General features: G+C 44.8%; 1 protein-coding gene across 2 annotated transcripts in view; it reads right to left on the bottom strand.

Moving 5' to 3' along the window:
* The window catches only part of LOC134356069 (L-fucose kinase), a 370,621-nt gene that overhangs the window by 131,215 nt on the left and 221,252 nt on the right, over positions 1–18,154 (bottom strand). For both annotated transcript variants that reach the window (XM_063066612.1, XM_063066613.1), the window contains exon 4: positions 7,927–7,977. In XM_063066612.1, the coding sequence (XP_062922682.1) occupies positions 7,927–7,977 (51 nt within the window). The remainder of the gene's footprint in view (positions 1–7,926; positions 7,978–18,154) is intronic.

Below are 18,154 nucleotides of genomic sequence, written 5' to 3'. Positions count from 1 at the left end.
GACATTAGGTGGGTGGGTGAAACATGCTGTCGGGATAGAACGGGCAGAGACATTAGGTGGGTGGGTGAAACATGCTGTCGGGATAGAACAGGCAGAGACATTAGGTGGGTGGGTGAAACATGCTGTCGGGATAGAACGGGCAGAGACATTAGGTGGGTGGGTGAAACATGCTGTCGGGATAGAACAGGCAGAGACATTAGGGGCATTTAACACTGAGCACTCAAAGGTCATGTTGCAGCAGAAACTTCCAAAGTGAAATTTTGATCCCCCGTAAACAAATTATCCCTACATCTTTGTTTAATAGAACTGTTAACAGTGTGCATAGTGATAAGTTGAATTGTTTTGGCAATTTACAGATGCCCCAGGCACATTTCCATCATGACTTCTGCAATTAGTAGAAGTATTTTCAGCCTGGTTGGATCCCACGCTAAGTCCTAGAATGAAGCCCTAGTTTTCCAAAGCCACAATAGATTATAATTTTGAAGTCTATTATTCCATAATTTCCACTGAACACTGCAATTACTGTCAATAAAGAGTACCAGTAGTAGGAAAGTGGAGTCAAAGATAATCCCAGGACCACACAACAAAAAAATGTTTTCAATGTTATATATTGATCTGGATTTTGGAAAGACAAAAGAGCAGCCTGGATGTGTACCTGGCACAGAGAAGGGTAAAATGGAATCTTCTAATCCAGTACAGACGATGCAGCACACAGGGGAATGGCAGTCTCTGCAATAGTACTTGAGTCAATGATCATCAGACTCGAGCAGAAAGGCTGTCTGCTGAACCGCACGTGCTAGTGATTCCACATTCTCTACACTCTCTGTGCGCAGACTTCAACGTAAGTTCATACAAGGGTCATTTGTGTCTATCTTCTGCTCGTTACTGGATCATAAACTTAACCTTCAGTGAGCCTGGAACTCTTCTAAGCATTACAAAAATTATGAGTTGTCATGTAGTGTAGCAGTTAGCGCAATGCTTTACAGCACCAGCTGAATAAGTTCAGGGTTCAGTTCCCACCTCGGTCTGTAAGGAGTTTGTATGCTCTCCGCATGAGCGTGTGGGTTTCCTCCGGGTGCTCCAGTTTCCTCCCACATTCCAAGGACGTACCGGTTAATAAGTTGTGGGCATACTATGTAGGTGCCGAAGACTAGGAAAAAACTTGTCTTCAGCACTGGATTGAAACAGTAACTATCATCTTCTTTTCTAATCACAGGCTTGCTATGTTCACATTATCAATACTGTCTTAACCGGTGTAAAGTCTAATTTCTGCCTGTAGAACAGATCTGATCAGACTAAGGAAAAGTAAGTGAGAAAGTAGGCATCTAAATACTGGAAAAATATAAATGACTTTTTTTCTGCTTCCTATTGGAATGATTTATTATCCAATTTACAATGTCCTCCTAACCACGTCTCCTGTGAAAGCCATTTCCTGAAGATGACATTCATAATACCAAACATACGAGGTCTGCCATTGACACAGGTCACCCTGAAACTAAACTTGTACAGTATCACATGTCGTCAGCTGCCTTTAGTGTAAGTGGGGTTTCTGCAGTATGTTCTTGACTGCTGATATGCAGTCTGACTGATCTGCGCCACAGACAGTTTTAGAATGCCAGGTTAGCTGTTTTCCAGTCACATCCCAGCCTGGGGCAAAATCAACGAATGCAGTCTTCATTTTCTGTTTAAAGTTAATTTTTCATTAGGTCCTCATCTTTAGTTGTACAATGTTAAAACTGACTTTGCTCTTGAGGGCGATACAGTGGTGCAGCTGGCAAAGCTGCTGACTCACAGCATCAGTGAGTCCTGACCTCTGGTGCTGTTCTGTGTTTGCACGCTCTGTCTGTGACCACATGGGCTTCCTCTTCCCACATCACAAAGAAGCGTGGGCTGGTAGGTTAACCAGCCCCTGTAAAGTACCCACAGACTGTATGCGGGTGGTAGAATCTGGGGGAATTCAGGGAGTACAGGGAGAAGAGGTCATGGGGAAACTCGTGGAGAAATCCGATTGCTCATAGATTCTATGGGTTGAATGGAACAATAAGCTTGGAAAGAGAATGCCAACAGGATAATTATTTAATTGATGGGGCACAGACTGACTTCAACAAGTGCTTAGACACAAGTGTATGCACACAAGCTCACCCAAGTACAGGCAGTAAGCGTGTCCCCTAACCCACGTTGTTTTTCCTCAATCCGGAAATGCCAAGGTCTAATCCAGTCCTCCCATTGGGTCAGGCTTTACCTTACACAGTACACATTGACCAAACCAAAAAGCTCTTGCTGCATCAGGCTCAGTATAAGCAAGGCAAAAATTGAGTTGGTCTAAGAGCAGGGTTAGCCATCTTATTGCAGTGTTGGAGCTAGGGTGATGAATGGTTTTGAGGTGTCCCTCTGGGCCCGTTGGATATTATTCTTCCCTCTGAGCCTGAATGTGGTACAACAGGAATTCTGCAGATGCTGGAAATTCAAGCAACATACATCAAAGTTGCTGGTGAATGCAGCAGGCCAGGCAGCATCTCTAGGAAGAGGTACAGTCAATGTTTCGGGCCGAGACCCTTCATCAGGACTAACTGAAGGAAGAGTTAGTAAGAGATTTGAAAGTGGGAGGGGGAGGGGGAGATCCAAAATGATAGGAGAAGACAGGAGGGGGAGGGACGGAGCCAAGAGCTAGACAGGTGATTGGCAAAGGGGATATGAGAGGATCATGGGACAGGAGGCCCAGGGAGAAAGACAAGGCGGGGGGAACCCAGAGGATGGGCAAGAGGTATAGTCAGAGGGACAGAGGGAGAAAAAGGAGAGTGAGAGAAAGAATGTGTGTATAAAAATAAATAACAGATGGGGTATGAGGGGGAGGTGGCCACACATTTTAATTCCACATCCTATTCCCATTCTGACATGTCTATCCACAGCCTCCTCTACTGTAAAGTTGAAGCCACACTCAGGTTGGAGGAACAATACCTTATGTTCCATCTGGGTAGCCTCCAACCTGATGGCATGAACATCGACTTCTCAAACTTCCGCTAATGCCCCACCTCCCCCTCGTACTCCATCCGTTATTTATTTTTATACACACATTCTTTCTCTCACTCTCCTTTTTCTCCCTCTGTCCCTCTGACTATACCCCTTGCCCATCCTCTGGGTTCCCCCCCCTTTGTCTTTCTCCCCGGACCTCCTGTCCCATGATCCTCTCATATCCCCTTTGCCAATCACCTGTCCAGCTCTTGGCTCCATCCCTCCCCCTCCTGTCTTCTCCTATCATTTCGGATCTCCCCCTCCCCCTCCCACTTTCAAATCTCTTACTCACTCTTCCTTCAGTTAGTCCTGACGAAGGGTCTCGGCCTGAAACGTCGACTGTACCTCTTCCTAGAGATGCTGCCTGGCCTGCTGCGTTCACCAGCAACTTTGCTGAATGTGGTACGTTCAAGTCTCTGACTTGAAGCATGACACTTAAAACAAGGCAGTGCTTTTGTACCTTTTGATGTTAAACTATCCACATTTTAGATGGATTTAAATCTTTCATCCCCGAGAAGTTTATGCCTCATGGAAGAATTGGTACAAAAATGATCTGACACTTGGTGGGCCAGAGTTGCAGCAACGTGCACGGTTTTGACTGCACCGTGCAGATTATTGAAAGAGATGCTCTGGCTTCCCCCACATTCCAAAGAAGTTTAGGGAATTGTGGGCATATTACATTAGCACGGCGACACTCACAGGCTGTCCTCAGTGTAATCCTCGGTCTGTGTTGGTTGCTGTGCAAAACAGCACATTTCACAGTATATACAACTAATTTCAGCTGGGTGTTATCATGCTGGAACTTGGAGCGGCTTGCTCCATACAAACTGACAGTCACATTTCATACATCATTCTTTGGAAGTAATTTGCTGGCTAGAATGAGCTGGGAGTCATCCTGACATCATGAAAGGAGACAGTATAAATGGGTGATCTTTCTTCTTGAAGAAACAGCTTATTGGAGGGAGATGCTACTCTTAATTACTGGAAAGACCCACGAATGCACTGTGAGAACTCTGCATGAGAGAAAAATGTTCATTCTAAAAGAAAGTAATGAAAAATCATATTTAAAGAATGTTAGCAAGAGCTGCATTTGATGCTCATTTGCATTTTTTCTCTTACTGAAGTCAAGTAAAGCTATCCTTTGTGAATAACCTCCCTCGTTATGATGATTACATTGCTGGGCTTCAAAGTCTACAATGACTATTACTGTACTGGACCTGGTGTTGAGTAATGAGCCAGGCCAGGTGACCAACCTTTCAGTGGGTGAGCCGTGAAGGAACATTGACCCCAACTTGGTAAGTTTTAAGCAACACACATAAAAGTTGCTGGTGAACGCAGCAGGCCAGGCAGCATCTCTAGGAAGAGGTGCAGTCGACGTTTCAGGCCAAGACCGTTCGTCAGGGTCCATAAGTTTTAAGTTAGCTTTAGATAAGGATAAGTATGGACCCTGGAGGAGAGCATTAAATTGGAGCAGGGCAAATTACAAGAGCATTAGGCAGGAATGAGGAAGAGTTAACTGGGAACAACTGTTTTTGGACAAGTCCACATGCAACATGTGGAGGGTTTTTACAGACCGACTGCACAGAGTACATGACAGGTATGTTCCTGTCAGAAGGAAGGACAAGGATGGCAAGGTAAGAGAGCCTTGGATATCAAGAGAGGTGATGAATTTAGTCAAGAAGAAAAAGGAAAAATATGTAAAACTTTGGAAGCCAGCATCAAACAAAACCCTTGAGGAATTTAGAGGACAGAAAAGAACTCAAGAAGGGAATTAGGAAAGCCAGGAGAGGCCATGAAAAGTAGGATTAAAGAGAATCCCAAGGTATTCCATACATACATCAAGAGCAAGAGGATAACTAGGGAGAGGGTAGAACCACTTACGGATAAAGGTAAGCGAATTAGGTTGGATATGGAGGCTGCAGGTGAGGTCTTTAATGAATGCCACACATCAGTATACACCAAGGAGATGGGCGTGGAAGATAGGGAGATCAGTGCTGAGTATATTAATATACTAAGGCAGTTTGAGGTAAAGGAAGAGGTAGTGCTGGGTCTTTTAAAGATCATAATGGGGAAAGTGCCCAGGGCCTGATGGGATATACCCCATGTTACTGAGAGTTGTGTCCTCTCCAGCTACAGGCCAAGTCCTGGAGAATTACCGAGTTGTTGTTGCGTTATTAAGAAGGAAACCAGGGATAATCCTGGAAACTATAAACTGGTGAGTCTCACGTCAGTGGTAGGGATTACCGGAGAGAGATCTTGGGGATAGGGTTTATGAGCATTTGGAAAACCACGACCAATTAGGGAGATTCAGCATAGCTTTGTTTCGGACCAGTCATGTCTTACTAACTTATTTGAGTTTTTTGACAAGGTGGCAAGGGTGATTGATGAAAGCAGAGCTGTGGATGCTGTCTACATAGATGTTTAGTAAGGATTTTGACGAGGTCTCACGGGAGGGTCATCCTGAAGACTAAGATGCAAAGGACCCAAGGTGAATGGGCTGTTTGGATTCAGAAATGGCTTGCCCATAGAAGACAGAGAGTAGTGGTCATAGGAACTTATTCTAGCTGGAGGTCTCTGGTTAGTGGTGTTCCACAGGGATCTGTACTGGGACCTCTGCGACACACACCAGTTGCTGTAGGAACTCAAGGTCAGGTAGCATCTATGGAAATGAATAACAGTCGATGTTTTGGGCTGAGACCCTTCTTCAGGACTGGAAAGGAAGGGGGAAGATAGCAGAATAAAAAGGTGGAGGGAGGGGATGTAGGACTAGCTAGAAGGTGATAGGTGAAGCCAGGTGGGTGGGTGGGAAAGGTAAAGAGCTGGAGAAGAAGGAATCTGATAGGAGAGGTGAGTGGACCACAGCAGAAAGGGAGAAAGGACACCAGGGGAGCCCTGGGACCTCCGCTATTTGTGATTTGGATGAAAACATAGATGGGTGGGTTAGTAAGTTTGCCGATGATATGAGGACTGTTGGTGTTGTGGACAATAGAGAAGAATGCAAAGAGTACAGTGGGATATAGATCAGTTTCACATATGAGTGAGTAAACGGCAGATGGAGTGTAACCTGGCCAAATATGAGGTGTTGCACCTTGGCAGGTCAAATGAAAAGAGACAGTACACAGTTGAGGGCAAGACCATTCAATGAGCATAGGGATCTTGGGGTCCCAAGTTCATAGCTCCATGAAAGTGGCTAAACAGGTTGATAGTAAGGTTAAAAAGCATGTGGCAGGCTTGTCTTTATTAGTCAAACCACTGAGTTCAAAGGTCAGGAAGTTATTTTGCTGGTAAACAGTTCTGGTAAGATAGTGGAGTGCTTGGTTGTAGCGGCCTCTCCAGATCCAACCAATGGTGTAATTGCTTATCCTTTATGTCTTTCTTACTATTGCAAAACACTGCTGGTCATTAAGAACACCAAGTGCTGCAGGTTTGACCCCACTAGCGAGCTGCTGGATAAAATTCAGTATGGGCTCGCTGTGTACCATGTGGTCTACTGCAGCCACCCAGGGAAGAAAGACATGTCCAAGCCAGTGCACTGCACTGTCCAACAAACAGTGCAAATGATTGTCTTCGGTGTTTTTCTTGTGATCACGAGACCCAGTTGGTAATGTAAAATACTGCAAGTCTGATTCACTGGTTCATTGTGCGGTCTTGGCTGATGCACGGTCTAGGCTCTCACCTGGTTGCCTGTTGCAGCCGCCCAGAGGAGAGACATTGGAAGTGGTGTGGGAGACAGCAGAGGTGCATCCAGTGCGCTGGGTTGGGGGGGGCTGCCCCTCCCATCAGTGTTCACTCAGTGGAAGACAAGCTGGACTGCATTCATCCCATGCACCCATCAATCAACAGGCTGTGACATTCAAGGACTTGAGCTATTTTTTTGTGACAGTATGTTTTTCTTCTATAACTATATATATGTTATGTGCTGTGTGTGCATGTTGGTACTGTGTTTTGCACCTTGGCTGTGGAACACTGTATTGTTTGGTGTGTAATTGTGTACAGTTGAATGACGATTAAAAGTGAAGTTGCACTTCAGCTTTATAAAACTCTAGTTAGACAGTTAGACCGTAACTGGAGTATTGTGTACAGCTCTGGTTGCCCTATTGTAGGAAGGATGTCGAGGCTTTGGAGAGGGTGCAGACGAGGTTTACTAGCATGCAGTCTGGATTAGAGGGCATGCTATAACCAGAAGTTGGACAAAGCTGGGTTGTTTTCTCTGGAGCAGCGGAGGCTGAGGAGAGATCTGACAGAGGTTTATAAGACTATGTGAAGCGTAGATAGACATTCAATGCCCTTTTCCCAGAGTTGTAATGTCTAATGCTAGAGGACATGCATTTCAGGTGAGAGGGGGTCATTTCAAACGAGATGTGAGGGGCAAGTTTTTTACACAAAGGGTAGTAGGTGCCCTGAATGCACTCCCTGGGGTGGTGGTAGAGGCAGATACACTCAGCAATTTTAAGAGACATTTAGACAGACACATGAATGTGAGGAAAATGAAAGGTATGGACATTGTACAGTCAGAAAAGATTAGCTGATTGGTCATTTGATTCTAGTTTAACTGGTTAAATTGGTTAATTTAAGGGCCTGTTTCTGTACTGTATCATTCTGTGTTCTATTTTTGGGACTGCCTGGTGAAGGAAACTATTGAAATAAAACGAGAGAATAAGAATTTTAACAAAGACGATGGTCTCGGTCTAAGTAAGAACCGGAATTTGATTGTAAACAAAATAAGACAGGGGATACCTGATTGGCTGAGGACTAACCAATCAGGAGGGACAGACGATGGGGGTATGCCTAAGGACCATCCATGATGAAGATGGCAGAGTCTGTCATCGAAACATTGGTTAAAATCAATATTTGTACCTGGCTGGAAGCCTGAGAAGAGGTTATTCGTCCACGCTCTATGCTCTAATGACTTACCATGTGGAGGATTAGTAGTCGTGCTGTCTGCAGTACATCAGAGGTCACAACCTGGAACAAATAAATGATACACTGTTGGAACTAAGTATCAACTTTACTCGTCATATACATTTACATGTATTAGAATCTGCTGCGGTGTGTCTGTCTGGGCACAGCATGCAGCAGAACAACGTTCAACAATTATAAACAATTATCTAAATGATAAACTTAGAAAGTAAAGTACAGGAATGGAATAAAATGTGCATAATTACCAGCATGTATTTACAATGCAAACAGCATTATATAAAGTGGTTTCAACTATTTACAGTGCAGTGACGGGGGCAATAGAATGGTTAATCAGATTAACTGCCCGAGAGAAGAGACTTTTAAGGTGACATGAAGGTTTCGTTTTAATATCTCTGTAGCGTTTTTCAGAAGGAGCTTTTGGAAAAGGTAGTTTGCAGGGTGGGGAGTGTGGGCAATGATTTTTTCTGCCCGCTCCTTTGCCTTGGAGATATACAAGCTCTGCAGTGATGGTAGACTGCAGCCGATGACCATTCCTGCTGACCTGACAGTTCACCGTAGTGTTTGTATATTGTGAGAGGATGCTGCACCAAACCAGCCAGTAATAATTGTTGTGAGGATGTTCTCGATGACGGAATCTATGGTGAAACACCGTTGTTCTTGTCTCACATGCTCCCAATCCCTTGAGAAGTTATCAACAAACACCAGGTACAGGTCGACCTTCACTAATCTGACTACCTATAATCCAGTTCCTTCGATTAATGTGAATTGTCACTCTTGTTATATAAGACAAGATAGGGATTTTTACTACAATCCCTGTGGAAAGCATCACAGTCAACTTAGGGCCTGTATTTGTTTGCGAAGATCATAAGTCCGAAGTTGAGCAGTCACTGGATAATGTGACGTTGTGGAATAATTTCCCCTCTAATTCATAAATATGTTACTGTGCTTTTAACCTGTCAACAAAACTCACTTCAGATTGCTAGACAGTTTCAGGTTTAACATTAGGATACTCGTCTCTAATGAGCTTTTACTGTATTTAGTCAGCTCATAATATCAATATATTCATAGAATGCAAAGCCAAGTTATCAAGCATTCTCATGTGTGTGCACAGGCAGCCTCTTGCAACAAAGCTTAAAGAAAACTGCTCTGAAGAAACTGTTAGGAAGCAAGAAGTATTCCACAATGCAATTCACGGTACAGGACAGAAGAGTGCTGGGAGGTTCAATATGGTGCAGTTTCAGACTGCAAGATCCAAACACAATGCAGAATTGAAATACTATTGATCTAAGATCAAGCTATTGAGAGAGTTAAAGCCCTCAGGCAAAACCCTCAATAAAAGCAATGGGCAATATATTAAAAAAATTCAAACACTGGTTACACCACACTCAGAATATTGCGTTCAGTTTTGGTCACCTCATTATACGAAGGATGTGGAAGCTTTAGAGAGGATGCAGAGGCGATTAAGCAGGATGCTGTCCGGAATAGAAGGCATCACTTAGGAAGATCATTGAGTGAACTTGTACTTTTCTCTTTGGAGCAAAGGAGAAAGAGAGGTGATTTGTTAGATGTGTACAAGATGACAAGAGGCATAGATAGAGTGAATAACCGAAGATTTTAAGGTGATTGGAGAAAGTATAGAGGAAATGTCAGAGGCAAGTTCTTCACAGAGAAAGTGGTGGGTGCATGGACCATCCTGCCAGGGTGGCATTAGATGCAGATACAATAGGGGCATTTAAGAAGCTCTTAGATGGCCATATAGATGATAGAAAAATGGAGGGCAGCATAGGAGGGAAGGGTTACTTTGATCTCAGAGGAGGGTGAAAGGTGAGCACAGCACGGTGGACAGAAAGGCCTCGACTGTGTTGTAAAAGCTACAGAATCAGGATCAGGTTTAATATCACTGGCATATGTTGTGATATTTGTTGTTTTATGACAGCAGTACATTGCAATACATAATAATAAAAATAACTAACTTATGTTAAATATATATAAAAAAATAAAATTGAATAAGCAGTATAAAAAGTAAGGAAAAAAGTAGTGAGGTAATGTTCCTGGACTCATTGTCCGTTCAGAAATCTGATGGCGGAGGAGAAGAAGCCGTTCATGAAATGTTGAGTGCGTGTCTTCAGGCTCTTGTACATACTCCCTGATGGTAGCAATGAGAAGAGGGCACGTCCTGGGTGATGTCCTTAATGATAGATTTCACCTTTTTGAGGCATTTCCTTGTCACCGTCTGAAATTCTGCCAGCAAATTTATAGAATACCTTTGAGCTGTGCCTAGCAACACAGTTGATGGTGTAGAGAGAGCAGAGCACTGGGCTAAGCACACACCCTTGAGGTGCACCAGTGTTGATTATCCGTGAGGAGGAGGTGTTAATTCCAGTCCGCACAGACTGTGGTCTCCTGGCGAGGAAGTCAAGGATCCAAAATTTTTTATGAAAATATTGACAGTTGTCTCCGGATTGACTGATATTTAACCACATAAATGTAAGCAACTTCAGGGTTTCCTCATGAATGTAGAGGGCTCGAAGCTGCTTTTAGCAGTTTAACACACTGTTGCAGCAAGTCCACAGTGAATCTACTCTTGGGGTGGCAAACAGTTTTGAGAGTGTGTGCCCAAATTGGTGAAAATCATCTGAAAAACCCATGTGCCATGGTAATTTTGAGCAGACGTTATCACTAATTAGTAACAATAATTATGGATAATTTCGGAAAAATTATGAGTTCTGTTGCTCATTTATGTGGATTCATTGTTTTAAAGCATTTTAACATTAATAAAAGTACAACAGAATTACGTAAATTAAATGAACCATGTTAAAAAATCTGTTCAAAAATGAATTAATATTAATAATTTAAAAATACCATTGAAAAATAACATTGTTTCTAAATTGTGTTGTTATTGTAACTATTCACTATCCAAATACCAACGCATACACCAAGTCTGCAAGGATTTTGAAAAGTATGATCCAACAGGATGTCGTTCATCGACTATAGCTCAGCATTTAATATCATCATTCCCACAATCTTGATTGAGAAGTTGCAGAACCTGGGCCTCTGTACCTCCCTCTGCAATTGGATCCTCAACTTCCTAACTGGAAGAGCACAATCTGTGCGGATTGATGATAACATATCTTCCTTGCTGACGATCAACACTGAGGCACCTCGGGGGTGTGTGCTCTACTCTCTCTACATACCCATAACTGTGTGGCGAGGCATAGCTCAAACACCATCTATAAATTTGCTGACGATACAACCATTGTTGGTAGAACAACAGAAATTCTGCAGATGCTGGAAATTCAAGCAACACACATAAAAGTTGCTGGTGAACGCAGCAGGCCAGGCAGCATCTCTAGGAAGAGCTACAGTCGACGTTTCAGGCCGAGACCCTTCGTCAGGACTAACTGAAGGAAGAGTGAGTAAGGGATTTGAAAGTTGGAGGAGGAGGGGGAGATCCAAAATGATAGGAGAAGACAGGAGGGGGAGGGATGGAGCCAAGAGCTGGACAGGTGATAGGCAAAAGGAATACGAGAGGATCATGGGACAGGAGGTCCGGGAAGAAAGACGGGGGGACCCAGAGGATGGGCAAGGGGTATAGTCAGAGGGACAGACGGAGAAAAAGGAGAGTGAGAGAAAGAATGTGTGTATAAAAATAAGTAATAGATGGGGTACGAGGGGGAGGTGGGGCATTAGCGGAAGTTAGAGAAGTCGATGTTCATGCCATCAGGTTGGAGGCTACCCAGACGGAATATAAGGTGTTGTTCCTCCAACCTGAGTGTGGCTTCATCTTTACAGTAGAGGAGGCCGTGGATAGACATGTCAGAATGGGAATGGGATGTGGAATTAAAATGTGTGGCCACTGGGAGATCCTGCTTTCTCTGGCGGACAGAGCGTAGGTGTTCAGCAAAGTGGTCTCCCAGTCTGCGTCGGGTCTCGCCAATATATAAAAGGCCACATCGGGAGCACCGGATGCATTATATCACTCCAGCCGACTCACAGATGAAGTGTTGCCTCACCTGGAAGGACTGTTTGGGGCCCTGAATGGTGGTTAGGGAGGAAGTGTAAGGGCATGTGTAGCACTTGTTCCGCTTACACGGATAAGTGCCAGGAGGGAGATCAGTGGGGAGGGATGGGGGGGACGAATGGACAAGGGAGTTGCGTAGGGAGCGATCCCTGCGGAATGCAGAGAGATGGGGGGAGGGAAAGATGTGCTTAGTGGTGGGATCCCGTTGGAGGTGGCGGAAGTTACGGAGAATAATATGTTGGACCCGGAGGCTGGTGGGGTGGTAGGTGAGGACCAGGGGAACCCTATTCCTAGTGGGGTGGCGGGAGGATGGAGTGAAAGCAGATGTGCGTGAAATGGGGGAGATGCGTTTAAGAGCAGAGTTGATAGTGGAGGAAGGGAAGCCCCTTTCTTTAAAAAAGGAAGACATCTCCCTCGTCCTAGAATGAAAAGCCTCATCCTGAGAGCAGATACGGCGGAGACGGAGGAATTGCGAGAAGGGGATGGTGTTTTTGCAAGAGACGGTGAGAAGAGGAATAGTCCAGATAGCTGTGAGAGTCAGTAGGCTTATAGTAGACATCAGTGGATAAGCTGTCTCCAGAGACAGAGACAGAAAGATCTAGAAAGGGGAGGGAGGTGTCGGAAATGGGCCAGGTAAACTTGAGGGCAGGGTGAAAGTTGGAGGCAAAGTTAATAAAGTCAACGAGCTCTGCATGCGTGCAGGAAGCAGCACCAATGCAGTCGTCGATGTAGCGAAGGAAAAGTGGGGGACAGATACCAGAATAGGCATGGAACATAGATTGTTCCACAAAGCCAACAAAAAGGCAGGCATAGCTAGGACCCATACGGGTGCCCATAGCTACACCCTTAGTTTGGAGGAAGTGGGAGGAGCCAAAGGAGAAATTATTAAGAGTAAGGACTAATTCCGCTAGATGGAGCAGAGTGGTGGTAGAGGGGAACTGATTAGGTCTGGAATCCAAAAAGAAGCGTAGAGCTTTGAGACCTTCCTGATGGGGGATGGAAGTATATAGGGACTGGACATCCATGGTGAAAATAAAGTGGTGGGGGCCAGGGAACTTAAAATCATCGAAAAGTTTAAGAGCGTGAGAGGTGTCATGAACATAGGTAGGAAGGGATTGAACAAGGGGGGATAAAACCGTGTCGAGGTATGCAGAAACGAGTTCGGTGGGGCAGGAGCAAGCTGAGACAATAGGTCGGCCAGGACAGGCAGGTTTGTGGATCTTGGGTAGGAGGTAGAAACGGGAAGTGCGAGGTGTGGGAACTATAAGGTTGGTAGCAGTGGATGGGAGATCCCCTGAGCGGATAAAGTCGGTGATGGTGTGGGAGACAATGGCCTGGTGCTCCTTAGTGGGGTCACGATCGAGGGGTAAATAAGAGGAGGTATCCGCGAGTTGTCACTGTGCCTCGGCAAGGTAGAGGTCAGTACACCAGACTACAACAGCACCCCCCTTATCGGCGGGTTTAATAATAAGGTTAGGATTAGTGCAGAGGGAGTGGAGAGCAGAGCGTTCCGAAGGAGTGAGGTTGGAATGGGGACAAGGTGCGGTGAAGTCGAGACGGTTGATGTCCCGTCGGCAGTTAGCGATAAAGAGATCCAGAGCAGGCAGAAGACCAGAGCGGGGTGTCCATGAAGAAGAGGAGGGTTGATGACAGGAGAAGGGGTCGTCGGTGGGGGTGGAAGAGTCCTTGCCGAAGAAGTAGGCTCAGAAATGGAGACGGCGGAAGAAAAGTTCCGCATCATGGCGAACACGGAACTTGCTGAGGTGTGGGCGAAGGGGGACAAAGGTGAGGTCCTTACTGAGGACAGAGCGTTCTGCCTCCGACAGTTGAAGGTCGGAGGGGATGGTAAAGACCCGGCACGGATGAGATCTCCCCCTCCCCCTCCAACTTTCAAAACCCTTACTCACTCTTCCTTCAGTTAGTCCTGACGAAGGGTCTCGGCCTGAAACGTCGACTGTACCTCTTCCTAGAGATGCTGCCTGGCCTGCTGCGTTCACCAGCAACTTTTATATTGTTGGTAGAATCTCAGGTGGTGACGAGAGGGCGTACAGGAGTGAGATATGCCAACTAGTGGAATGGTGCCGCAGTAACAACCTGGCACTCAATGTCAGTAAGATGAAAGAGCTGATTGTGGACTTTAGGAAGGGTAAGATGAAGGAACAAATACCAATCCTCACAGAGGGATCAGAAGTGGAGAGAGTGAGCAGCTTCAACTTCCTGGGTATCAAGATCTCTGAGAATCTAACCCAGTCTCAACATATCAATGCAGTTATAAAGAAGGCAAGACAGCGGCTATGCTTCATTAGGAGTCTGAAGAGATTTGGTATGTCAACAAATACACTCAAAAACTTCTATAGATGTATCATGGAGAGCATTCTGACAGGCTGCATCACTGTCTGGTATGGAGGGGTGGTGCTACTTCACAGGACCAAAAGAAACTGCAGAGGGTTGTAAATCTAGTCAGCTCCTTCTTGGGTACTAGCCTACAAAGTACCCAGGACATCTTCAGGGAGCGATGTCTCAGAAAGGCAGCGTCTATTATTAAGGACCTCCAGCACCCAGGGCATGCCCTTTTCTCACTGTTACCATCAGGTAGGAGATACAGAAGCCTGAAGGCACACACTCAGTGATTCAGGAACAGCTTCTTCCCCTCTGCCATCCGATTCCTAAATGGACATTGAACCCTTGAACACTGCGTCATATTTTTTAGTATACAGTATTTCTGTTCTTTGCACGTTTTTAATCTATTCAATATATGTATACTGTAATTTATTTATTTATATTATTATTTTATTTATTTTTTCTCTTCTATATTATGTATTGCATTGAACTGCTGCTGCTAAGTTAACAAATGTCATGTCACATGCCGGTGATAATAAACCTGATTCTGATTCTGATTCTGATTCTGACCTGTACCCGCAACCAAGCTGGTACCAAGCAGCATGAGACGTTTCCTGCTCGCAGGTTGTAAAAAAAAGCATTCACTGCTTCATTTGACATTAAAAATAATCATTATATATTTTTGATTGTGGTTTAAATTATAGATGACACGCCACATGCCAACAAAATTTTTGCACATTCCATGTGTGCCAAAGTCGGGTCTCCATTCATTTAAATGGAGAGGAACAGCTGCAAAGGACAATGATGTAACATCATCAATTTGCATTTTAATAATTGTTTGCTCCATTGTAAAGGTGCTTTGAATGTTTTAAAAATATTTCAAGTGCACTTTTGTATTATTACACTGTTGACTCAGTGAAATTCTGCACTGCTGTTTGTCTTTGCTCCTGGTAAAGGCTAAACTGAACTGAGCATCAATGAGACTGAGTCACTCACAGTCTGTAACATTGCTGGTAGGCTAGATCAGATCACCCAGATCTGATTCTCTTTTTTCCTTGTAAATAGAACATCTGTGTAATTCAGTGCATGAAGGATGCTTAGATACCTGCTGTGAGACTGTTGGGGTCATATACTGTGTCCGGTGCTCCCGGTGTAGCCTGCTGTATATCGGTAAGACCCAACGGAGATTGGGACACTGCTTTGCCAAGCATCTATGCTCTGTCCGCCAGAAAAAGCGGGATATCTCAGTGGCCACCCATTTTAATTCCACTTCCCATTCCCATAGCGATATGTCTATCCGTGGCCTCCTCTACTGTCGCAATGAGGCCACACTCAGGTTGGAGGAACACCACCGTATATTCCACGTGGATAGCCTCCAACCCGATAGCATGAACATTGACTTCTCAAATTTCTGGTAATGCCCTTCCTCCTTCACCAGTCCCCATCCCCTTTTCCCTCTCTCACCCTATCTCCTTGCCTGCCCATCGCCCACTCTCTGGTGCTCCTCCCCCCCCCCTTTTCTTTCTTCCATGTCCTTCTGTCCTCTCCTATTAGATTCCCCCATCTCCCACCCAGTATCTCTTTCACCAATCAGCTTCCCAGCTCGTAGCTTCCTCCCCCACTCTTGGTTTCACCCATCACCTTGTGTTTCTCTCTCCCCTCCCCACCTTTTAAATCCACTCATCTCTTTCTCTCCAGTCCTGCTAAAGGGTCTCGGCCCGAAATGTCGACTATACTCTTTTCCATAGATGCTGCCTGGCCTGCTGAGTTCCTCCAGCATTTTGTGCGCAATGCTTGGATTTCCAGCATCTGCAGATTTTCTCTTGTTTGTGATTTTAATCAAACCTTGATCGATGATCATTGCTGAGCGACAGCGCTGACTGCTACGCTATCACCCAGTCCAATCCAGGCCAAGTCCTCCCTATCAGCAAGCACATTTACGTGGAGGTCCACCATCCAGGCCATTCTCTCTTCTCACTACTGCTGTCAGGTAGGAGGTAGGGGAGATTTAAGATGCACAGAACCAGCTTCAGGTACAGTTTTACCCCTGAACTATCAGGTTCCTGAAACAATGTGGATAACTTCTCACATTTCAATACTGAACTGGTTCCACAACCTACAGACTCACATTCCAGGACTCGACATACAAGTCATCTTCTCAATGTCATTTGTTCAATTTTTTATCATTTGTCTTCTTTGGTTCATTGGTTGTTTGTCAGTATTTGTCATTTATGGTTTTTCATATGTTATATTTCTTAATTTTCATGTAAATGACTGTAAGAAAATGAATCTCACGGTAGTATATGGTGACATGTAGGTACTTTAATAATAAATTTACTTGCAGTGTTGAACTGTGCTACCTTATTTGATTACAGTATATAACAATAATTAAAGGAAAACATTCAGGAATACTGTGTATAAAGGCAGGAACGCAAGAATAATTCCTGCTAGGACTTGCCTGAACAAATTCAAGGGGCTACATCAGAATAATAAGATCAACACACAGAGATGACCCCATGTTTCTACATCTCTCTGTCTCCCACGAAGGCACAGTCCTATGGGCAGTGTTCCTGTAACTGGCCCAAGGTCTGCTGGTAACAGAGCAGCACAGTTAATAATGTTGCTGCCACCAATTCCAATTCAGCTCCCTCCAGCAGTCTCCTGTCAAGATCCAGATTGACACAGCTGACCCAGTTAGAGAGCTTTACTTACAGACGCCACACTACAAATCCCGAATAGTGTGACAGGACCGAGCGTGATAACAACCCTGCAGTGCAGTAAACCATCTCAATTGATTTTTGAATTAGGATGATTTAAACCAGCAACACAGTGAGAGACTTTGCCCAATATTTTAGAACCCCTCCCCCCACCACAGTTTCAGTGAATGAGATAGGGGGAAGGACTGAAGGCTTATGTCTTTGCCCTGAAGGACCATAAACCCCATGGCCTCTCGCTTTCTGACTACAGTGAAACTCTGATAATTCTGCACCCTTGGGATTTTGGTACAGCCAGACTAGCAGATCTTTCAGACTATTAGCTATCACTCCAAATAATGTCCCAACACACACTTTCCACACTTTGCACAGTAACAAAATAAAATTTCCAGTGAACCCAGTGATTTTAAAGTGAGTAGCACCCTTGACCCTAGCTCCACTCCACGTTTTCCCAGATTCTTGACCCTTGGCTCTGACTATCACGTGACCCAAATGCTGGATCCTCTCTCCCAACCCACATTCCAGTTTGTTTGCTTTGGCTGCCTAACCCTGCTCGTACTCATGATCCTTGGACCACCTTCTGAACTAGTGAGTGAGCCAGGTGCCAGGGTGTCTGTATGGATTTCTGAACCACTGCACATCGGGGAACCTAAGCAAAAATAATAAGCTGCTGGAGGAAGTCAGTCAGTATTCATGGAGAAAAATGAACAGTCGATGTGTGCACATGTGTGCGCCTAGTGTGCATGCGCCGGTCGTGCATGCAGCCTGGTACAGCCGTTCTCATCTATTCTTACTTCCTTCTTCTTATTTTTTAATTTACGTTATTTTTTGTATTTTTTTTCTCACAGTAACACGTCAAAGCTGCACCCTCTCTAACATGCTGGTAGAGAGAGTTTTATTTGGGTTTTCTTTAGCGCTGGAAATGGTTACATCCTGAAGCAAGGTCGCATTATCTATTTCACGGACCAGCAAAGACCGGCCGACTTAGCAAGCAGAGCGGTGGACACCCCTGCTGAAATCCGGAGGAAAACACACAGAGGGGGATCACAAAGCCGAGGAAAGAGGACCGGGTCGAGACGACAGAGACTTTTGGAGAAGAGGAGTTCAGTGGGCAATACTGTTCCAGCTGACCGGAAGTGCACTGAGA

Source organism: Mobula hypostoma, chromosome 14 (genome assembly GCF_963921235.1).
Source record: "Mobula hypostoma chromosome 14, sMobHyp1.1, whole genome shotgun sequence".
Lineage (NCBI taxonomy): Eukaryota > Metazoa > Chordata > Chondrichthyes > Myliobatiformes > Myliobatidae > Mobula > Mobula hypostoma.
Note: the sequence above shows the minus strand (reverse complement) of the source record. Positions and strands in the feature narration are given on the sequence as shown.